The 23,974-nt window shown below is 52.1% G+C and overlaps 1 protein-coding gene across 3 annotated transcripts in view; it reads right to left on the reverse strand.

Annotated features, from left to right (window-relative positions):
• RNF123 (ring finger protein 123) overlaps window positions 1–23,974 on the reverse strand; it is a 51,135-nt gene that overhangs the window by 6,394 nt on the left and 20,767 nt on the right. For all 3 annotated transcript variants that reach the window (XM_074836559.1, XM_074836560.1, XM_074836558.1), the window contains exons 24-35: window positions 23,514–23,659; window positions 23,241–23,324; window positions 22,489–22,596; window positions 19,864–20,041; window positions 18,774–18,848; window positions 18,270–18,357; window positions 17,924–18,011; window positions 17,710–17,794; window positions 10,132–10,271; window positions 9,764–9,952; window positions 8,110–8,185; window positions 7,130–7,214 (exon numbers count right to left, since the gene is read on the reverse strand). In XM_074836559.1, coding sequence (XP_074692660.1) covers window positions 7,130–7,214; window positions 8,110–8,185; window positions 9,764–9,952; window positions 10,132–10,271; window positions 17,710–17,794; window positions 17,924–18,011; window positions 18,270–18,357; window positions 18,774–18,848; window positions 19,864–20,041; window positions 22,489–22,596; window positions 23,241–23,324; window positions 23,514–23,659 — 1,342 coding nt within the window. The remainder of the gene's footprint in view (window positions 1–7,129; window positions 7,215–8,109; window positions 8,186–9,763; window positions 9,953–10,131; window positions 10,272–17,709; window positions 17,795–17,923; window positions 18,012–18,269; window positions 18,358–18,773; window positions 18,849–19,863; window positions 20,042–22,488; window positions 22,597–23,240; window positions 23,325–23,513; window positions 23,660–23,974) is intronic.

Here is a 23,974-nt window from a genome sequence, read left to right on the forward strand (position 1 = left end):
CTCAGACACAACCTGGGCAGTGCAAACGGGGACGAGGACCCTTCGTAGACCTTCTCCCAATCTGCATCCCTGCCACAGCCCCAAGAGCTGCTGGCAGCCCTGCGACCAGAGGGAAGGGAAGGGCCCTGTGGCATTGGGACAGCGCTAGGACCTGTCCTTCAACTTTTTCAGCCAGGAAACAAGTAGCTTTTTTCCCAGCAAAAAGTCAACCGTGCCCAAAGCACTTGTTAGAAACCCCCCACCCATCCAAGGAGGGGAGAGTGTTTGGGAGAGCAGCTATCCTGAGACAACCACAGCCTCCCAGCACCCCTCCTGACACCGACCTTGTGCACAGCTTCATGCGATACGTGTACCCCTGCCACGTGCCCCTCGGCTGCTGCTCGGTGGCTGGCGAAGGCACTGGGATGCGGAGCGACAGGCCGTGCTGGCTTGCACCCTTGCTCCCCGCGCACCCACCGCTGCCGGCCCTGTCACCTCGCATTAGCACAGCGCTCCTGATGAGCCTGGGATGCCGAGCCAGCCATGCTGGGGTGCTGCCAGGGGGTGATAAGGTGCTTCGATGTCAGACTGATAGGTGAGTGGCACCCTGCCCCTTGAGGATGGAGCTGAGGTGATGCCATCCCCTGGCTTTGCACCCAGACAAAGACCCCATGGGAAGGATGGTTTGAATTTGCCCTGGGAATGTCTGGGAAAGACAAGAGTCCCAGCTGAGAGGGTCCAGGTCCAAACCTGCTGAAGGTACTGCCCTGAGCATTGCTTGCACCTGCTGAGGTGGTGCCGAGCCCATGCTGGAGCATGTGTCGCATCTAAGCACCGCATCTTCCTCCAAAAGGAAAGGTGAAGTGCTGCTCTGGGGTCCAGCACCCAGAGTGGGCGTTACCCACCCACTGCTCTTCTGTCGCCATCCTTGTGGGTCTCCTCGCAAACCTTCCCCCTCCCTGGCGCCAACATGAGCTTCCCAGGCATTAGTGCTCCTTCAAGCCTGCATCGTCAGCTGAGGCTAATGACTGAAGCTTGGGGAAGGCTCAGGCCAACTGGAGTGTAAGAAAAGCTCCCGAGGGCCTCTCAAGGGACACTCCAGCCTGGAGAATCCCAGGAGAGCTCTTCTAGGCTGGCTGCAATTCTCCTATCCCTGCAGGAAGGCTGAGCCCCACTATGCCAGGGACAGCATACCTGAGGTCTGTATCAGTGCTGCCCCCAAGGGCTCCCCACTGCCTTTACCCAGGAAAATCTTGCTGCTGCGTTTCACACCTTGCTGATGCTTGGAAAGGACCCCACACCACACTGCTGCTCCAACGAGCAAGGCAAGGCAGTTTGAACTGTTGAAGCAGTTCGTTAAGCAGCCTGAAAGGCAAATCATCTCAGCAAGGAAAATCATAGCCAGGAGCACAGCCTTCCTGACAGGCAGGAGTTGGGAAACGTAATGGATGGTCCCCCGAGGAATACATCGTCCTCTCTCGGCAGCCATCTGCACCATTACAGCCCCGGCTCGCTGCCAAACCAGCCTCTCGCTCCTTGACTCTGCAGAGCAAAGCAATGGGTCAGCACAAAGCATGGCCTCCCGGCATGCAGGGACCCGTGCCTGCGTACGTGGGGATAGGGACTAGCTTTTGGGGACCAGTCTCCAACGCTGACTCCTGTCTCCCCAGCACTTCACATGCCTGTCCCTTCCTGTTCCCCTCTGCTGGGGCTGAGGGCTGGACACACGATGTATATGTTTGGACCTGGATCCTTTCCTTATGATGCTCACAGTTTCCCAAAGAGCTTGACGCAGCAAAGCCTGGTGCTGAACAGCACGATGCCTGCTCTTGCTTCCCAGCGTGTGCCCGACAGCCCCAAGGGGCTGGGAGATCCCAGTCTGGGCAGTCCCATTGCTCAGGATGTAGCGTTTGTAGCCAGCAGCTTGTAAAAACTGTAAGATCAGTAAGGCCAGACTCCTTTTTCACCTGTGAAACCTAGATTTGAGCTAGTCATTCCTCCATGCTCTGGCTCACACTCACACTCATACATTACACACTGCAAGACTTGAGTACCACTCATTTTCTGAGCTTTTAGAGCAAGGACTCCTTCAGACTGAGTGGTCCGTGAAATCTCTACTCCTGCACCTCCTTCCACCACAGCTTATTCATCGATATGTGCTGAAGGAGCACTAGTGTTTAAGTGATCAGTAATTAGTGTCCTACGGGACTGCAGAGAACTACCATGTCCAGCAGGGACCAGCCCAGTACCCAGGGTCTCAGCAGTGCTCGAGCATGCAGGTGGGTGGCCAGGCTGAGTTTAGGAACCCACAGACTGGGATCTTCTGTGACTTTTCCAGTGGAGGTGACCCCAAAACCATCTAGCAATTGAACAGTGTCTGCTTAGCCTGCCTCCTCCACCTGGCCTCATGTCTCCTCACCTTTCTGCTCACCAACGTGTTACTTCTGCCCAGGGAACCTCTCTGTCTCCTCCCTCCTGCCAGTCTGTCCCTCTGCACCCATCTGTGCTGTGCAATGGAGAACAGTGCAGAGATGCAGACAGAATTACCCCAACATCATGTCAGTCCAGTGCCAGTTCTCCTGGCAGGTTCTGCTGGCTCGTGCTCAGCATCCCACTGGCACAGCGTGGCTGTTTCCAGCCCAGGATCCCCATCCTGTGCTCTGCTAGCTGGTACCACCCATGTTCCTGGTGACCACAGTACTCTTCCCTCTGTCTTCTCCATCTTTTGGGCATAAGTCCCTGCGAGATACACCTTGAAGGCTGCTTAGATCTTTTCTTGTATGGTTGCACTGCAGACAAGTTCACTGGCTCCTTGCACGTGCCCTAACCCTCCAGACTCACACTGAGAGTATCAGCCATGGGCAGGGCTGGGGAAGGCGCTGCGTGGCCTCACTCCCCCTGTCTCCGAGGGGATGGTGTCCACAGGGCACGGGGGAAGCCCGAGGAGAGGAGCGGTGGCCGAGCCGCAGCATAATATGGTTAATCTCTGCTTGGGGATGGCCACTCACTTTCCACAAAGCCTGTTCCAACTTAAATGCCCAGTCCTAATTACAACGTGTCCTCACACGCAGAGAACCAACAACCTCACCTTTGGGCCTCACCCCTTCCCCTGATGCTCACTCTCACCAGGATCCTTACACAAGCTCTAATGCCACTCCATTAGCTCACTCCAAAGGAGGCTTAATAGAAAACACGCTCAATTATTTAGCAGACAAACAGGGGGATGATACCAGCTGAAGGCAGCCAGGGCCTCTGGCACGGACCCAACGATTCAGACCAATTCCTGGCTCAGCTTGCCAGATCCTGCCTTCCCTCCTCCCTGCAAAACCGAGGCTCAGTCATTAGGGACTGGCAAACAGGCAACACACGGGCATCCCTGCCTCCTTGGCTCTGCCAGGCACTGAGACTCCCTGCAACAAAGGTGCTGCCCAGCTGCTGTCAGACCCGAGGGCTGGGAGGGGGCAGCACATCAGGAGGGCCCGAGCAGTCTCACAACAACATTGCAGAGACCAAAATAGTTTTAAACCAAGGAGCTGTTGCCTGTTGGTGAGACAGCCCAGCCCCCAGCATCAGGCTGCCCTGCTCTTGCTTGCTGATGAGGTTTGGCTCCCTCCTGGCAAGTCCTTGAGGGAGAGGCAGCTGCTCTGCTGGGAAACAGGGCAACTGCCACGCTCCTGCCTGGGAACTAGAAGACTCTGCTGAGGGACCCCAGCTTGAGCTAGCAGCTCCCTATCTGTGCCCTGAACTAATTCTCCTCTGCCCCTGTTTGCAAAGTCCATTACATCCAGGGAGGGAGCCAAGCAATGAAATCCCCAGGCCCTGCTGCAAAGGTCAGTAAGCCCAGACGAGGTGGGCACTGAAGCTTTGGTTCACCATGAGCAGCACTAGCCGCCCTGCCGGACTCGACGAGGAAATGCATTCCTTCTCTCTCAAAAACAGAGCCCGCTCCATCCAGGGACTAAGGTGTACGATGTATCAACTGTCTCATCACATCCCGGCCTGGGCAATGTTCCCTTTTCTTGTGCTTAATGGCTCTGTTTGATGCCAGGAGTCCGTAGCAAGAGGACTTGATGCCTGGCTGAGCATCCCATGCTGGGTAAGGAGCAGCTGAGGCATGACTGCATCCTGATTACGCGGCTGGATGAGTCGGCAGGGCCCTGGCTGTCCTTACTCCCACCCTTCCCCACAGGAATGTTTTGGCCCCATAAATGCGACCTCACTCCTCCACTCCCAGATGAACCTGTCCTCTCCGTCCCAGGGCAAAGGTTGCAGCATCTTCCAAGGAAGTGCCTGGCACAGCATCAGCTTGCTGGGTTAGAGGCAACCAGAAAAACCACAGCCAAGCCAAGGAAGTCACCCAAGGTCCTGTCCCCTGTCCTCGTCCTCTGGGGCACAGCCTCCTCGCAGGGAACCAGTCAGGGTAACAGCTAGTGTCCCAGGTAATTCCCACAGAGAAATTCCTATGTGCAAATGTGGGTTGGATAACCTCTCTCTGTTAATGATTTCTGGCAATCTGGGAGTTACCAAATGGGACCTGGAAGACATTTCTACCTGCTTCCAGCACTGCCCGAGCAGAGTGCTTCTGAGGAAGGGACAAAGCCCATACTGTTATGCTGCTCACTCCACTGAGAGGAAGGGAAAAAGGAAAGCTGTCTCCTCTTCATATAAATGGTCTGCTCTGGAGAGCCTGGTTACTTTAACCAGGATGGGACCCTTTACAGAATCCTTTAAATCTCTTCAGTTACTCCTTGCAGCAACACGACCCACGCCAATCATCTCCCATGGGAGTGTACAGACCTGAGGATGGTTTAAATTCCCCTTTTCCATTCCACAGACCATCCTCTTACTCATGTGCCTGGAGACAGATGCTTCCCATCGCCCTGCTCCAGGCCAGCCATTGTTGACCTGTACCATCTCCCTGTTTTTTGGGCAACTGTGGGGAGGACATCCCTGTGGTGCTCTGCTCACCCCAGCTACACCTCCCAGTCTTCACCACCCTGTGGCGATGGTGACAAAAGACTTGCACACAGGATCAAACCAGGACTGAACCCTCAAAGAATGCAAAGGCAGCAGAAAAGCCTCTGCATTTCCTCTCACACCTACTGTTTTTCTCCATCCTGTGTCTGCTGTTTTTCAATGCACCTGCATGGAGCAGAACCACTCCGTAAGCAGGGTACAACACTCACACCCTAGTCCTCAATTCAGAGTGCTACAAAGAAGGTGTGTGGCTCAGTTTTCTCTTCCATGCAAGATATTTTGCCTGTGGCCACACTGATCTCTACCATCAGGCTACCCACACCCTCTGCTTGGGTAGAGGTAGAGGGTCTCCAAGCCACCAGCCTCAGTTCTTTTGTCTTGATTGACCTCAATGACTCCCCTGCAACGCGTGCTTGCCTTTTATAGATCAGTGACGTATCAAACCTCAGATTTAGTGCAGGGCTTTGCAAAATCACATAGAAGCATTTTGTTTTATAGATGTTTTTCCCTGGGCTTCCTCTTGTTCCACCTTGTACTTCTCCTGCTCAGCTAGGTCCACCATAAGGACATGATGCTTTTGTCGCATCGTTCCCCATTTTGTATTTATTTCTACTTTCCACTGCCCAAGGAGGTGACTACAAAGCCCTTGAAGATCAGTCAGAGACTTGCCACTCTCCAGCCACAGGATATGGCACTTCTCGTTTGTGACGGCGCAGCCCACCGCTGCCCGAGACGTGGCAGATGCTGTTGGCAGACGGGGGACGGTGCCACTTGGCGATGTACAGCCCTCTGACACGCTGCCCAGGCTTCACTAACCCAAAGCACAACTGGCTTTTCAGGTAAAGAAGACACAGTCTGGAAGCTTTTTGTCTCCTCAGGACTCCCTGCAGGCTAGGGAGGACGTGATTGTCATCACACTACCATCTTCCCAGCGCTCTTTGGAGTTTGCTAAACTGAGGGCCAGAAGAAGAGCTTTATCCCTCCCTCTCTTTGACTCTACAAGTGACCTGGCCTGGGACAGGGAGCCAGGGAAGGACTTCTCATCCTGCCTGGCATGCAGCGAACTGCTTTATTAACTCCCCACTTCCCTCCAGGAAGAACTGTCTAGTTGTGTCAAATTCACAATGCTTGCCCTTTCCACAGAGCAGGATTCTGGGGGCAAGCAAAATCCACCCCTCTTCACAGTCCAGAACGGCCACTGATCAATGACCTTGTGCTAAGCTCTTGGCACTGTCACACTTGGGGCTGTGAGACTGGTGCAGCAGCCACGGGAGGCAGGATATAATTAGATATATTTGTGTACATCTTTGAGTCCTTGAAAGAAGCAACTGAAAGACTGGCTGCAGGGCTGAGCTGCTTGGCCAGATGGGGCTCTGCACTCTGCAAAGCCAGAGACTATCATGTTCTCCAAATGTGAAAACAAGCAGGATGTGCAGCACCCTACAGGGCACAGTGGCCAGGCGAGACACCCATAAATGACACTGGGAGAGAGAAGAGGCAAGGCTGCAGAGGGTATCAGAATAAGCCTATTTACAGGACTCTGCACAAGCAGGCACAGACACACATAAACCACCAGGTCAGCTGTGGCTTTGTCCAGCCACACCATTCCCCCAGTGCTGTCTCTCTGAATAGCTGGTCACCATAAAGACAAGATTTGCTTCATCTGAAAATCAGCATCACCTTGCATCACAGGTCTGGGCAGCCAGAGCGCTCTGCACACATTTTGATGCCTTTCTGAGATGGGTCCAGAGCGAAGGAGCTTTAATGAACCAACTCCCTTCCACCCATCGCTGTGCTGTAGCACTTTGCCTGCGTCACCACATCAGCACAGCTTTTACATGCGGCGCTCACAACCTCCGACAGCAGCTGTCCTGCCAGACCCCATCCCGAGGAGGAGGGTGCACATGTGCTGTCAGAACAGCACCTCATAGCTACCTCTCACGAGGGCTTTCCTGCACCACACGAAGGAGTTTTGCACCCAGCAGTAGCACTGGGATGCAGCTGCTGCAGGGGTGTGTGGCTCTTCGGCTTCTGCCTGCTCCATGCACATCTGCCTCGTCTCCCTTCAGTCCCCACGCACCCACATCACTCCTGCAACACCTCCCACGGTACTGACTACTGCAGCCATGCCACATGCAGTGACTCCATGCTTTGGACTTCAAAAGCCACTCACCCCTGAACATCAGTGTCCACAAGCAGCCGGACCAGTATCCCTGTCACGGCCACAAGGATTGGGTAGTGGTCCACGCTCTCCAGCCCTGCAGAAGCAAAAGAGAAAGATAGAGCTGCTGCCACTGCATGACAGGCAGAGCAGGGCTGTACTGCTGCTTCCAGACTTGGTGGTGGAGCAGTCCAGGAGGTAAGGACTGTGACCTGGGCTCTCCGGTGGGGCCACGGGTTTCATCAAGGACAGAGGAGTCTTCCCCACTAATGTAAACCCCAGACTCAGGCACTGCTCTCACGATGGAGCACCCCTGCCTCTTCCAGACCTCAAGAGGAGAAGGTGGTCTGTCCCCTCCTTAGCGGGCAGGAAAATCCAGCTGCTGTACGGGAAATATAGGATGCCCGTAACACAGCACCTGGAGCTAGTCTCTGCTAACAGGCCCAACTCAGCTGCCCACAGTCACCTCTGTGAGGAAGAGGGCTGATGTTGCTGAGAATGGCTTCCCCCAGCAAGTCAGTGCACCTTTACTCAATGCAGAGCACAGCAACCAAGCCTGACACCTGAACTACAATCTGTCCAGGGCTTTGAGCCTTTCAAACAGCTCCCACCTAACCTGTGTCAGAGCAGTGTCTAGCAAGGCACCTCCCTGCCCAGGCACAGCACAGCTGCCACTAACACTGTGGACAGCCAAGCCCATGCATCAGCTGCCTTGTGAGGACAGATCCCGGAGGGAACCAGAGCTGCTGGGCAGATAGAGGCTAAGGGCCTCCGGAGAGCACCAATGCTCAGGTCCATTTGGATGATTTACATGTCTTCTGAAGACAGCACTTCTGTGGCAGTCTGCGGGACAAGACAGGCTTCCCAGCCATGAGATCTGATCCTATCCATCCCAGTGCCAACCTTCAGCACAAGCCACCCCTCGCTTCCCAAGGGCATGCCTCCAGCATGTTTTCGAAGCAGCAGGACAGAGAGTTAATGAATGGACTCACCTGGCAGACGGAGGTTGACCACCCTGTCAAACAAGTTCCTTTCAGCTGTCACACGGTTCAGCACCTGGTTCAAGAGCTGTGTAGGGAAAAGCAGAGAGGGTTTGTATTTTCTGGAGGGCCTTCCTGTGAGGAGAATCCAAAGAACACACTTTGGGGCAGCATGTCCTTACAGTTCGGGCTCAGTGCCTGGGAGCTGGTGGATGCACAGAAGGAGGCTCGCAGCACAGACCTAGCTTGGCCCTGGCACAGAAGGAGGTGGCACCATACCACAGTGGTTGTACCAGACACAAACCTCCCAGGGAAGAGTCAGTCTGAGGTCAAGACACCTGAATCTCGGCATCTTCCACCTAAATCCGAATCCCACCTACAGAAGCCAAGCTACTTCTGTGGATAAAAGCTCTTGGCAAGCAAAAGCTACAGTCCCTAGGACAGCCACAGCCTGTGAAGAGCGAGCTGGCAGCAGGACAGACCTACCAGCCCTGAAGCACGGGATGAGCGCAGAGAGCAATCTGCTGCTCTGCTTGACAGAACATCGCCACAGGCAGAGATTTCTGCCTATGACCAGCACAGAAGGAATCAGCTGTGAAGACACTTAATTAGCCACCATTAGCTCTCACCCAAACCCCCAGTGGGATGAACAGGGACTGCTCCAGGCTTGACACCACCACTGCAAGCTGAGCACCGTCTCTCAGATGCAGCATCCCTCTTCCTGTCGCCCTCAGGCATGAAGAGAAGAACACTGCTCCCTTCTGCGGGCATGTTCAGTGGTGGGACATGGCTTCATAGCAGCATTAGAACACGAGGGGGATGCTACAGCACCCCGCTCTCTGCTGCCTATTTCCCACCTTGCCTAAACCACCTGCTAAGGGCCCCTCACTTTCCTCCTCACACGGTGATCCCTACAGAAACCCCAGGATCCCAGGCTGAGCACTTCCCTCATGATTGCTGTACCAGACCCCACTATGTCTTGCTTTGACTCATCTGCTCAGAGCCCTGAGCCTCAACCCTTGGATCAACACAACCCTTGCAGTATAGGTAAGGTATATATGACTGCTCCCCTCCAGGCTGGCTCGTACAAGAACAGCCTGTCCTCAGGGATTTCCAGGGTTGCTCATGCTTCAGAACAGAAACTAATTTACTGGAGCCTAAGGGTGTTGTGGGTTGGAATGGGGCTGTCCCAGCCACCCCAGCAGGGAAGCGGAGATGTTTGGTACCATAATCTAGGACTGACGGATAAAGGACCAAGATGCCTGCCCAAGGGGCATGTTCCCTCTGAAGCTAGCTGTACTCTCCACAGCTCTTTGCTCAGATGTACCACACCTCCTCTCCAGATTTCATGGCATTGCTTGTCACAGGAGAATTCAGCATTTTTGTGGCCGAAACTGGCCATAGACCCTCTGAAGGAAGATTTAAATAGCTGTCATTCCCCCTCCCAGTAAAGGTAGAGATCAGCTGTGGTCAGACTAGTTGCAAAGGAGAGGAGCAGTAGATTTTAGGGAGCACCACTTGTTCTGTAGCAGTTGAGCTTGCTGTAGCAAGCTCCTACAGCATTTGCAGCAGGAGCTCCTGCTTCACAGCACATCTGAAGAGAGGGCAGAGGGGCCCCCATGCCCCTTCAGAGGATGCTTCTTCGCACCCCGCTAAAGGATGATACCTGGGCAAGCCTCCGAAGCAACAGCTCTGATGACGGGCGATTCCAGTCCAGAAAGATCTCTGGTGCCAGCGTGACGGTCATTTCCAGCACCCTGAGCAAGCTCACCGACAGGTCAAAGCAGGTGGCACACACTTTCAGCTGGCGGCTGTCCACAAAGTTCCTCTCCAAGCGCTCCGCTGCCTGCTGGATCTGCCAAGCAATGGAGAGAGCTTAACAAGGTGCCCCTTCCCAAAAGGAGGGCCACGACCCCCAGCCCAGTTCAGCTCCCATGAATGCCCAACCCCAGAGTTGTGTCTTGGGCCTCGCTGCATGTAGGACACAGGCACCCATTGAGTGCCGGACCCCGCAGCCCTGGGTGGCACACTCACCTCCTGAATCATGCCGATGAACTCGGAGAAAGCCCAGTTCAGCTGGTTGAGGACGCTGTTGAGGAAGCTGGGGGCCAGGTCGCGGTCGCTGCGGAGCAGGTCTGCCATGTGCTGCTGCAGCAAGGTGGAGGGACATGGCTCTGAAACCAGACAGCGACAGCTTCAGCGGGCTGGTCCCAGAGTGGCTGTGGGTGCGGGGCAAGAGCAGGTGGAGAGCCCGGTCCTGGGCTTGGTAGATGCTGGCTTGTGTTTTACAGTAAGCAGAGATGGCAGGGCACTGGGAGCCGGGGTACAAGGACTATTCTAAGCAGCGATCTCGCCTCTCAGGCCTCCAAGCACTTTTTTGCAATGCCAGCCTGAATTAACCAGGGAAGAGCCCACGTGCAGAGGAACACTGCCCTGCAGCTCAGCAGCCCTTCCACTCAGCTCTGCAGAGGCCCACGGTCAGCTCAGCATTAATTGCTGCTGATACCAGTGTGGCAGCAGCTGCCCGGAGCCAGCATGGCCTCACATGGCCGTGCCTGTCTGCCTGCGTCCGGGAAGGAAGGTACCTCACAAATCCCACTCCTGAGAGGTTTCTGCATGGAGCTGGGGCTGGCTCTGCCCTCGGCAAGGCTCAGGCAGAGCCTCCCTGGCCAGGTTCAGCCTGAGCACAGACACAGCCCTGTGGTACGTGGCATCTCACCTCTGGACTTTTTCACTATCAAGAGCGCAGACAGGGTCAGACCCAGCTACTGGGAAACACAGTCAGGGCTGTGTGGGGCACCATTCCCCACGGATGGGCAGGGAAAGGAAGGGGCACAAATAGGATGGATGCTGCTCACCAGCAGAAGGACCCACTGTCAGCGAAAGGCTCACAAAAGCGTTCGACACTACGAGGGAATGGTACTAGAGTTCAAACCACAGGCTAAAATTCAGGGCTTGGAGAAAGAAACTTGAGCAGATTTACCAAATATAGGGGAAAAAACCCAGTGTAACTACTTTTCCCTCTACTAGAAGCTATTACTAAGTAAGAGCAGGTGGAAGCTCTGGCACCACCAGCACTGCAGCACCCAGAGGAACAAGCCATGCTGTGACTGCAGAAGGTCTTTGGGGTCACAGCCTGCTCAAAAGGCCAGCACAGGCAAAGGAAACACAGGGTGACCTCCATCACATCCCTAGGGATTGAGAAGCAAGGCATAACTACGGGCACATTGCTAGCAAAGCCAGAGAGGGATGGCAGGAGACTGTCAGCTCAGATGGGAACAGGATAAATTATTCTGTAAATACCCACTAGCAAGTGCAATGAGCTTCTGTTGTTATGGAGGACAAGCGCTGACATCTCACAGTGCATAATCACTCCAGGCAGGCCATCGCCCTGGCTTTGATCCTGCCTAAAAGCACATCTTTGGGAGGGTTTTCATCACAAGAAACATCTTTGATGTCCTACTCCCACCTGCAAGTACTTTCCCAGCCCTTGGCTACATGTGCTTAGGGACTGCCCAAGCCAGATGTCCTTTTTATGTTTTTAGTGCTCCTCGGTAGATTTCTTGCTCAGTGTCCCCTGAAACTGTGTAACCCTTTAGCATTGTGTCCTGGAATAACATTTCATAGCTCAATTGTATGCGGCAGGAGGAATTCAGATTTGAGCTTGGCTCATTTTTGCTTTATTTGATAAGATTTATTCTCTGCAGTCCCCTCCTTCTGTTGGGAAAGACAGTGATGCTGCTCTCCAGTCAATTCCTCCAGCTAGCCATGATTTCACACCTTTACGATAGTCTTTCGAACAGGAACAGCTTCAGCCTCTACAGCTTCTCATACAGAAACTGTCACGTCTTTGTCCCCTTCACCATCCCTCCCTGAGCCTTGTTGGCTCTCCCAGATTTTCTTTGGTGGAATCAGAAGTGCATGCAGCATCCAAACCACAAGCACGTGGCAGATTTGCACAAAGGCATAATGTGGTTTTGTTTTGTTTTCCTTTCCTCATAATTGCTGCTGTGTAATTTGTTCCTTTGAGCGGGCATCAAGCTGATATTTTCCACAAGATTACAATAGGATGACAGTTCAAGGATAACCCTTTTGCAAGAATTATAGTTCAAGATCCTCAGGAACGTGCTGGTTGCAAGGCACAAGTGGAGATGCCCAGGAGTCAACACTGGAGGCCATCTCTTTGTCTTCTCTGTCAGTGATGGACAATGGGGCACAGCACACCCTTACCAAATTTGCAGATGACACTAAAGAAGGGGCTTTGTTCAATGCGCCAGAGGCACCCTGAGAAACTTGAGGATTGGGGAAAAAAAAACCCGATCATATTCAACAAGAAGGATAAACTTCTGTACCTGCGGAAGAACGATCACAAATATCAGTCCTGGATGGAAAATAACAGTCTGGGCACCATCGTATGAAGGGGTTTTGTAGGGTAACAGCTTGAACAGGGGACAGATGAGGGCTCTTGCTACAACTAAGAGGTAGGTGCAGATCAAGAGGAGGTGTCACCCCTTTGCTTGGCCCTGGGGAGGTCACACCTGAAATACTGTGGCTCTTTTCTCAGGACGGTGCACAGACAGACCTGAGAGAGCCCACCCTGCAATCCTGTCTCTAAGGGTCATGCTCAGCTCACAGCCCACTGATTTTTAATCTCATTTTCCCTTCTGTTCACCAATCTACATCTGGGAACATTGAATTCCATCTGCTTTTTCTCTCCCAGTCATTCAGAATTAGAAGGTCCTTTTGCAGGTTTGAGCTTTTGTGTTCTCTTTTCCCTTATATCAGCTCCCTTCCAGCCTCCGAGTGCTGAAGCAGTTCTACGCAAGGATCACTCACCACTCTTCACAGATGAGCTCTGAGGGTTGTCCTGTTGGTTCATCGCCAAAGCCTCTTTTACCAACATTTCAAGTCAGGACAGATCTCAACATGAATCTCCCAGCCAAAGTTTACCTCATTTGAAGGCAGCTTTGGCTTTTTGAAGGATGCTCTTACGCTTGTAATAACTTGCTTTAGCCTGATTTTTAGCCAATGACTATTTCCTCATGGTCTTCTTCCAATAACTGATGTGAATTTGCTCCAAACCTCCAATTCTATGCTCTTAAATGCTTTCCCTGCTGCTGGCAAAGACCGTGCCAGTTTGTAACAGCATTAAAAAGTGGTGCCTCTGGTCAAACTTCTCCACAGTTATGTAGGTTTTTTTCAGGTTTTAAGCTAACACCAGGAAACAGTGGAGTTCCTCAGCTTTTGTTGCTCCCAAGAGGATTCTGAATCTAAAGACGCTGCAATCACTGCTGTTCTTTGAAAGCAACATAAGGAACCAGCCCTGGAATACAGCAAGAGCAGCTTCGCCCCTTGCATGAGCTCCCACATGAGGTTCTCCGTGGGGCAATCATTAGCGGCATCCAGAAACCTAGCCCTGGTGCTGTGTTCATCTTCATTTGCAAGATAGTCATCTTTGCTGAGGCATTTCCACCCACCTCCTTCACGTCTCAGTTACCACTGCCCTCCTGGGTAAGGACACAGCTCTTACGTGTGCCATTTCAGACAGGATCATCACTTCATAGCGAGTCTGTACATACTCACTGATGTGGTCACTTTCTTGATCCTGGCAACAGTATGTCATTAGTATTTCTAAAACTTGTAACTCCCCAATACAAAAGCCACTCAGTCTTGGCTTAGCCTTCATTATGGCAGATAAAGATCAGTCATTGGAACAGAAATCGGTGGTTTTCCAAGGCCAGAAATTATGACCTCAATACATTTAATGTGGGCAACAGAGCATGGCCCCAAGCGGTTATAGATATATCCGATGTTTCCACAACAGAAACTTCCCCACAAAAATATAAGCAAAATAGTCAGAGGGAAAAAAAAAATCTAGGTGAGGGAGAAATAGTGAATAAAAACACAGAGTTCTTTAAGAAGATTATTAGGCAGCCAGAAAGACCCAGTGCTACACCAAGCGCTTGGGTTAAAAGGTTCACTGAGACCAGGATGAAGCAAAGACGTAAGTTAAAATGTAAAAGGTAAAGTGAACAGAAATATTGCCAGTGGTTGATGAAAACAAGGAGAAAGGGGGTAACAGAAGGAGAAGACATAAAAGAAACATCCACGACTAACCACGCTATATGCAAAGTTTCTTCAACTATAGGAAAAAATTCTAGCAGAATTATTAAAAGAAGTAGTAATGGGAGAAAGTCTAACAGTAGCAGAGGCCCATTAATAGAGAGAGTTAAAAATTAATAAAGCAGACAAAGTGGAAGCCTTCAATAAGTGCTGCTACTAGATAATTGTAAAGAAGCAGGGTCATGTACTTTCATCACAGAAAGATAATTATGTACTTTATAGTTTGCTAATGACCCAGGAAGATTTATAACAGGGCTACTTGTGAGACTCCTTGGTCAGCAGCCCAAGGGGGTTCTCTGGATGCTGCAGCATTTAGAGTAGAGCTGAGAGCACAGAGGAAGAAAGCCCCAAATAGACTAGATTCAGAAGCAAAGCAGTTCCACCCAATGCTAATCTGAGGTTTTTGAAAGGATCCAGATGTAGATGTGGAATAGCTGTTGCTCAGTGGCTGTGGCTGTTGGACTGACGAAACAGCAGTGAAAGGGGTAAGCTGGGGATGCAGTGATTCACGTCACCGGTAAACTGCTCCTGTTCAAAGATGTATTTAGAGAGGACCAAAGGGAACGTTGCAGGGTGAGGCAGAAGGAAAGCAAGCTGCATTCAGGGGATAAGATATCAATAAGGTTGAGTGCAAGGCATCAGGACACCCCAGTGCACACCTGGGACTCTTGCATGCCTCCAAAGCAAAGTGCTAGCAAACAGGCTAATGCAAGTTTTGGCTCTGTAACCAGCAGATCAGGGAGGCTTTCCAGCCAGCATGACACTGGCACCTCTGGGCTGCTAAAAACATGGGAAGGGTGAACGCCGGGGCTCACAGAAGAGCAAAACCCCTTCCTGAATAAGACACAGAGGCTGCACTTTCTTTTCACCATTAAAAAGGATCAAGAAGTGAGTTTACACAAGCACTTTTGAAGAATAAAATGTTGTAATGCACAGAGTTTAACCCAGCAGAGAAAGGCAGAGCAGCAGCAGTGGAAGACAGATGATGAGGTTAGGTACATTTCCATCAGGAAGAAGTGATGGATGTATTTCTGAGGGTGAGGAACCATCCGAAGGGCTTGGACAGTTCAGCCGACGCCAGCTGATGCTTCTGGTGTTGTCAAATCTAGATGGGATTTCGTCCTGAAAGACCTCTTTAGCTTAGGCGATTTGCTGGACTTAGGAAAGGGATGTGGGTGAATTCTCTCACCCACATTGCACAACAGCTCAGCTAGATGATCTCATGGTCCCACCTACCTACCCTCCACAGCTTGATGGATGCGTGGGCAGAAGGCCTGGGGCAGAGGAGCCCTGTGCTGCAACCTGAAGCCACCCTGTAGCTCAGTAAAAGCAAGACAGGCTGGGCCACCGCTGCTGCTCACCGTGTGCGTGCCGTAACAGCATCTGGCCTTGCCTACAAGCCACGATAAAAGCAAAACAAGTTCCTACAGCAGCCGCCAACCAGAACTGCCCCCGCCTCTGAACAGAGCCCCCGTCTGCTCTCAGGAGCCAAACTGGAGGCAGAGCCCTGCCTGCACAAGAGCTGTTTGGTGCCAGCGGGGCTAAGGAACAACTTGGGAAGCAAGCAGGAACACACACAGCCTTTCTGAGCCTCTCCCCCTCCCTGGCCTAACCCAGGCAGCCATCTCATTGCTCACCATCGGTGAGCAGGAGCAAAAGGCAGCGTAGGAGACGGGGTGGTCTGTGCTCTGTGTGTTTCATGGATATTGCGGGGCAGTGCCAGCACACCTTCCCCACCTGTACAGTCCTCCAAGGAAGCATCCCCAAAGCAGGATAAGGCTGGAGCACCAGACAAGAGGCATTTGCCCAAGCTCTCTTCAGACTGGCCTGCAGAAGCAGACCCAGACAAACAGAGATTTCCTTCAGGTCAGCAGTTTGTCCCGTTGTCCCTGCCAATGCTCAAAATTCAACAAGGTGAAGACTGATTGGTGGGAAGGTGGGGGGGGTCGTCTCCTCCTCCTTCCCTGGGCAGCATCTCAAGGACACCTCTGAGTCCCCTGTTCCTCTTCAATTAAATCAGCATTCATTATTGATTTGGTTGCGCCTTAAAATAGCAATCCCAGGAGGAAGTCCCCAGTAGCCAGCCCAGCCCACTCCAGGCTCAGACTGTGCGGAGCCACCCGAAGATGGATGGGGAGAGGCCTTGAAAGCTGAGGGACTCTGCTCCTGCCCAGAGCTCCCAGGACGGGGGCAGCTTGGTCGCCGCCCCACAGGACTGGTGGCAGTCACTCAAGGGCTGGCTTGTGCAGTACGAGGGTGAGGGGACAGTCATGAGGTCCCTCCTGCATGTGTCCCAAGCCCTCCCCATTGTCCTCCAAGGATGAGAGGAACCCAAGGCTGCCACAGCCTGAGGCAGAGCTCTGACCCCAGAGGTAACGCTGATAAAACAGTTACAAGAGCAGGTCCATGATGCAGCCTCAGAGACTGCCATGTGGGTACCAACCTGCCTGGCATTGCCCAGGGACGTAACTAAGAAAAACAACCATTGTGTAAAGCCCTTTGCCCCCAAAGAAAGGTCTCTAGACAGAAGAGGGGAAGGAGGGAGCTCTCTAAAGCTACTTCACCAGACAAAAGAGGGTCGCACAACAAACTTACTCTGGAAACTAGCAACAGAGAGATCTCCTGGGCACCCACAGGCAGGAGAGAGAAAGAGAACAAGAGTACTGTTAAAACAGAGGCAGGCAGCTCTCCCCACCAGACGGGGCTTAGTGTGCACCTCCACACGCTGCCTGCCCATGTCAGGCTGCATCACCCTCTGTCCCCCATCCCCTCTCCAGGAGCAAGGTCTGGCACAAAGCCTTCTCCACAGCAGAGGGGGAGTCAGGAATGTATCCAGGCAGGCCCAGATCCTGCAAAGGTGAAGCTTGGGATGTGTTCTTCAGCTCAAGAAAGGTACCTTCTCCTCCCCACATCTTTCTCAGCCACAATAGAACCAAGGAACCCCTCGGTTCAGTGACAGTGCTGAGAACCAAACTGCAGTGCCAAACGCAGGACAGGCTCCAAGAGAGATGCCTTGTTAAAACACTCCCTCCTTGCAAACTTGTCCAGTGCCCTGCCTCCCTGGGCACCCACTCCCTCTCACAGGGTACCTACTGCTTGGCACACTCGCCAACTCTTCCCCACAGCAGCTTCTTGCTGCAGACATCAGAGAGCCTTCTCCCAGGCTTTCAGTTTGGGGTAAAGCTCTGGTAAGGACACAGCCCTGGACCTCTCTCCTCTCCCTTGAAGGGCAGAATCCCTCCTCGTGATGGATCTAACCCACCACCCAGCACGCAAAAGAGTCACCAGCCAGTGCAGAGAGGCTGAGGATGTCCAGGAAAGGAAATGCTGGCTGCAAAGATCAGGCCTGGATATCTGCCCAAGATTCCCCTACTTCAGCAGCCATCTCACCAGCTGGCCTCACCCACAGTAGGGCCAGCTGCTAGGAAGAGGCTGGTCCTCCCTCACCACCCATCATAATCCCGAGTGCCCATCCCCTGCCCCACTCACTCTGCAGGCTGGGGAGGCTGGCATCCTCAGGCTTGGTTTTCAGCAGGTGTGGAAGCCGTGTGTATCTGTACCCAAAGCCACAGCCCTGGTAAGAGAGGTAAGGAAAGATCTTAGAGGCTGAAAAACAGTTGGGTTTTGCGGCTACTGGAAAGTGAAATGCTCAATGTCCAACCAGCCCCAGCCATTGAGAGGGGCAGGGATGCAGGTTGCTCACCCGCCACAGCCTGACGAGAATCCAGTTGGTCTGTGCCCAGGGTCGCTGCTCATAAGGAGCCAGGAGGTTCTTCATCATGGAGATCCGCCTGCCAGACAAGGATATAGGTCAGCCCAAAGGATTTGAGGACAGGGGATTAAATAGGACACCCAGTTGGACCCATGGAGCTGGGGCAGAGCAAAGCCACTGGTATAAGGGTGATAGAAGGCTCCCACATCAACTCCAGCACCCTGCTGCAGCTCCTGGACCATCAGCGGTGCTTGGCAGCCCACCTGCTCCCCTACCCAGCCTTGCCACCACCCCAGCCCTGTCACAGCTCCCCGGGAACAGGCAGGGCAGCACTTACTGCTCTTCTGGGATCCTCTCTACAGCACGCAGCGAGTGGGGGTAGCAGACGTAGCTGGCCAACGCCTGCATCAGGGAGTCCCGGATGTCTGAGGAGGAATGAGAAGGGACTAGGGCAGGCACCCAAGGACATGCAGCAAACCAGGGAGCATCTGAACACCAGAGGCTGGGAGGGACTGACCCTCACTTTGGGAGACACGCTGTCCCAGCTGATGTGGAGAGCATGCTTATACTCAGGCAGCTAAGGAATAACCCCAGATCAGACACACAAGTAGCTGGGACATGAGTTCTGGTCCCAAAAGGGTATCCTAGGTCATGTATCTAACCCTGGAATAAGCAAGACACACCAGACAAGGGCAGTGCCCAGCCTCTCTTTGTACGTGGAGGCATAAAGCACTCAACAGATTCAGCAGACAGATCCCAGCAGAAGTCTGGTGAGCCACTGGCAGTGGGACCGGCCAGACCTGCAACATCATCACCCCAAAGCAGAGGAGTGCAGCTTTACCCGTGCCCACGATCCTCGAGTCAGCAAAATGCTTGGCCAGGATGGCAGCGAGGCGCATCAGGGTCTCTTCATAGCCTGAAAAGATAAAGAGGGAGCAGGGGTCACACCAACAGCCTGATGGGCAGCCCTGTGGTCCCAGCATTCCTGTGGACACAGCACAGGCCATGGAATTCACTTCTGCTACAGCTAGCTGCAGCTTTGTTGTGTGTCTAGTTGTCAAAACAGCTGGGAAAACACATTCATCTCCAACAGAGCCTCTCACCTCAGTCTGCAGAGTCTGAAACAGTTAATCAGAGAAAGATAAAACCATGCAATTGAGTCGGACAGCAAGGGAGAGATGCCCAGTGCAGAAGAGGCTGAACAACACAAATAACACCCTAGATCTATGCAGAAAAGCCATGTCCAGCCTGCAGACCCTGAAGAAATCTGCTACTGCTCAATTCTGCTGCTCCCTCAACAGCAGGCACAGCCCCCACTTAATGATGTGAACACTAATGTCTCGTTGGTGGGAGCAGAAGCTCTTCTTACCTTTGCGGGTTCTGGAAAGCACAGAACTACTTGCTAAGAGCTCAGTGGGATCACTTAGCCAGGAAAAGCACAGAATGTGCACAGAGGGAATCCACCTAAACACAGACTCTTGGCATCAAGAGGGTGGTCTTCTCTATCGGAATGTATCCAACTCCCAGGCAGATTTGAAAGCAGTCCCAATTCCTGCACTCATGACACATCTCCTCCCACCCAGAAACCAGCAGGCAGTGGCAGGCACTGCTGGGGCAATCACATCTTCCAGCATCCCAGCCCATTCCTGGTACTGCCCTGGAAACAAAATCCATAGCTGCCAGTGATTTTCACTGCAACAGCTTCGGGCAAGGCATGGGCTTCCTGCCTGAGCACAGCAATGGCCACGGCCCACCCGTGGGTACCTACAGTGCCTGCCCCACAGCACACAGACAATATCCTGGTGCAGCACATCACAACCAGGAAACGACACAGAAGGGATGATGCCCAGCTACCACTACTTCACCCATAAGGATGTGGCTTGCTCTAGACTGTATCAGGCCAGAATTAGCAAGGCCTCCCCATCCCTTACCTGGAAGTTCCTCCATGCTGTTTACGGGGCTGAAGTAGTTCTTGAGTGCGCTGTAGCTGTTCATAGCCACGCTGAGGTAGAACTCCGGCATGAAAGCAAAAAGTGAGCCAGTCCTGTCGCCATGCTCAATAGTGCGGATGCACACTCGCAGCAGCCAATAGACATCCTGCATCTTCTCCTGGCCAGAGAGAACACAGCAATCCCCATTCAGTTTTGTCCAGCTTATCTTTGGAGGAACACAACAATCAGCACGACACACAGACCTCAGAAACATCTCCGTGTCTGCGATGTTCCTCAGACCACTGCCCTAAGTTCATTAACCATATCTCTGCCATTCGGTCTTTTCACAGAGCCACAGAAGTGTCAAGTAGAAGGAACAATCAGAGAGCTCTACACCAACCTCAAGCTCAGAGCACAACCATCACCAACGTCACATCAGATCAACTGCGACTTTGTCTCACTGAGCCTTGAAACCCCTCGAGGACTACCAAGGTAGGGCACATCTGACCACAGAGGCCTGATTGCAAAAAAGGTGTGCTAGTTTTTATTCCAACTGCACTGGCTGAAGGAAGGCAGGCACTAGCAAACCCAGCATAAATGCTGGAAAGAAAGCTGGTCCTTTGTAGGAATTAAATGCGAACAGTCTGAAAGCTCATACCAACTCAGATCTTTGCAATAGACAGCCACAGCCTTTCAGATTCTGTGCCAGCCATTCAACCAGATTTACTGTCCTGAGGAACATTGGCCTCTTGCAAAAGTGGGGGAACATTGGCCTCTAAGCAAAACTCAGGGGGTCCTAAATTAAAAACAGGAAATTTAAGGGCATCTACATAACTTTAACCTATAAAAATCAGCACCAACAAAGCCACAAAAAGAGGAAATATTATTTCATATCCTACAATGTCAAGAAATATCATAAGCAACAGCAGTTTGCATAAAAATAGATGGAGGAGGATTACACTTCTAATTAAAAAATTTAAAATCGGGGTGCAGATAAGTGATTTCATTTGCATAGTGGCTTTTCTAAAGTATGTTGCTACCATCTTTGGGAGATTTACACGGGTTTGTTCTGTAAATTAGACTGAACTAGTGCAAATCAACTAAACTGGCTGAAAGGCATCTTTATCTCAACACTGACACAGATCTCAGCTCAACTGTTGCTTTCAGGATAAAAAGCACTTGTGCAAACAACATTAAAGAAAGCTGCATTTAGTTTTATTACCTGATAAGCTCAAAATGTCATTTCAGGTATTGCCAAGCTAGAAGAAAGCCTACACCAAGAGGATACAAAGATGTGATTACCCACAGCGTGATGGATAAATACACTGTTGTAATAAAATAAGCTGAAATGGTCTTCCCACAGGGATGTTTTGAAGGCAGGATTAACTACTTTAAAACTAAAGAGTGTTTTTAAGCTGCAGCACTCCCTTTTGTCCAACCTTGATTCCCTCAGCTCAGAATAAACTAGTGACTAATTCCCCCGAGGAAGGAGCAGCCTCTCCTGCACTCTGACACCTCAGCACAGATCAGGACTTCACCTCTAGACAGAACCAGTCTCTTTCTCTCCATCAGCATCAGCAGTGCCTGCAACACTCATACGGATACGTCCCTCCATTACACACAAGTCCCAGGGACGCAGGAGCCTGCGGGGTAGACATCTCCACTGGGAAACAGCAGTCTGGGAAGAAAGGTTTATTTTCTGGCAAGCATGGGCTTTGCTAATGCAGCTGGAGAGCTCCAGTGCAGCACTGTGTCTTGCAGTCCTGCTCTGGGAGTGAAGGAGGGGACGAGCAAAGTGCTCACGAGCAGAGCCACTGCAGCTCCACCAGACGTGCTCATAGGACGTACCATTCTTCCCCTCCCTGTTTACACCCTGGGACACATGCAGAGACCCTGCTGTCACTGTACATTCAGGGAAACGTGTCTTCCCCAGTACAAAAAAGCTACAAGCAGAGATGGGGCAAGGCAATGTGCAAGGGAAGACAGGAAAAGGAGATCAGCAGAGCGTAACAGTGGAACTGATCATGAGAAAACAGATCAGAGACTTCATCCTGGAAAATGGTGAATGTAGGGGAAAAGGGACAACCTGTGCAAACAGTCACTGCATTACTAAATGCAGAATGCATTCTCTCTACATGGAAACCAAGAGAAGAAGGGGAGAACACCTGAACAAAAACCTCTAGGCTTGGATCCTGCAGATTTCAGGAAGAGCAGCACTAGTGAGACCCCGCTGTGACCCACAGCACAGCTCAGTGAAATGGTTCACAGTAGCCTCTATCCTCTAGTCATGCCCTGAGAATTGAATCTCCCTTTGACATGCACCCTTCAGTCAGAGCTGCAGAGGCCTGATGCCCCAGGGGAAAGCCTACAGCACCATGCACAGCTCAGAACAGACTGGGCTGTGTCCTAACAAACACTACGGGACCAAGCCTGGGACAGGAGGGAATCCAGGCCTAGGAAGGAGTCTCTGATGCACAAGAAGGGAAAAATGAGCCCCAAGGATTATCAATATTGCTCCAACACCAAGGGAAAACAACCCTTGTGACATGTGAGCCAAGCAGCACAGATACAGAGGCATACTTGCTCAGTCTCCTCTGAGCTGCCTCACATTATGCTCCTGCCCACCTTTGAATAAATGGTGACATTTATCCAAGCGAGGCGTCGGCTTAGGTGATTGAGCTTCTCAGAGAAGACCTTCTGGCTCTTCAGCAGTTCCTCGTGGATGTCTCTCCTCTGAAAAAGAGTGCAGAGATGTGAGGGCAGATGTCACTGCCATTTATAGCATCCTTTTTCGGAGCTGGACAAACAATACAAAAGCAAATACCACCTTGCGGCTAGCTAGGGAGTCCTGGCAGAAGGGAAAGGGGTCAGCAGCCTTTCTGTGGAGGGAGTGGGAATCAGTGCTATAAAGAGCTCTTATCAGTCTCAGCTGCAGTCTACAAGGCTTGATGCAGATGCTGATCCAATGTGGGCAGCAGCTTTAGAGTCAACTACTGTCAGACACTTTTTTAATGCATCATCAGATACACTCAGTCTCCGGCAGCTGGAATGGGACAGATGTGTCCCCAGTCCAGCATTGGAGAGTTCCCATCCCAGGAGACCAGCTCCAAGGTGTCAGCAGCATACGGAGGTTTGCAAGCTGCCACAGCTTGTCTGGGAGAAGCTGACGTGGTTGCTTCAGTCCCTCTGTTCCTTGAGACAGTGGTACAATGGGTTGGCACAGTACGAAATGCAGCTGCCAGCTCCAAGCATGGGTTACTCCCCCACCCAAGACACTGGATGCTCCAAGGCTAGAAATGACCCACTGTGCTTCATCCTTTCTGCCAGATACTGAGGCTCTACCAGAGAGGGAAGCTGGGATTCCAAAAGACACTTACCCTCTTTGGGCAACGGCTGATTTTTTCCTCTGTGTCTTTCAGTGCCATGGCATATTCATTCACATCATCTGACACACCAACCATCTAAAAATCAGCATATTCCAACAATAAACGAGAGTATTTTTTTCCCTAGACATATAAGCATGCAACCAGATCCCCCACCGGGTTTGGGAGAGGAAAAGAGCACAGTCACTAAATAAGCAGAAAACAGAGAGTCAGTGTAGAACCACAGGCATTGGGGGAACAGATTCCTGCGTAGCACGTGCCACTTACCTTCCCAAGCTGCTGGTGAACACTGAGGTTGTACATCATCACTATCCCATCCAGGATTTCCAGCAGGGAGTTCTCTGTGATGGGCTGGTCTGGCTCCTCTGGGGGTCTGCCCAGTAAGAGACCCTCGTTTCCATGGCTGCCTTCAACTGCAATGCATCCCCAACACAGGAGAGAAGTTCTCAACAAGGCATTTTGTCACCTCAGCTTCTGCCTGCACCTCTCTGAAGCCAAAGCCCTGCCGTGCCTCCGTAACACAGTGCTCCTTCGCAGTCCATGTGAGTCACCAGATACACTAACACACCATTCCCATCTCACTGCCTGCATCAGTTGACCTGCCAGATCTGTTCAAACAGACCCGGGCCATCCACGTCCTGCTTCCTCGAGCCCTGTACATGCTTCAGAGGCCTGTCTGGCCCAACCCAGCAGCGACGGTGCCATTACCGCGCACGTCATCCTCCAGC

Source organism: Strix aluco, chromosome 11 (genome assembly GCF_031877795.1).
Source record: "Strix aluco isolate bStrAlu1 chromosome 11, bStrAlu1.hap1, whole genome shotgun sequence".
NCBI classification, from domain to species: domain Eukaryota; kingdom Metazoa; phylum Chordata; class Aves; order Strigiformes; family Strigidae; genus Strix; species Strix aluco.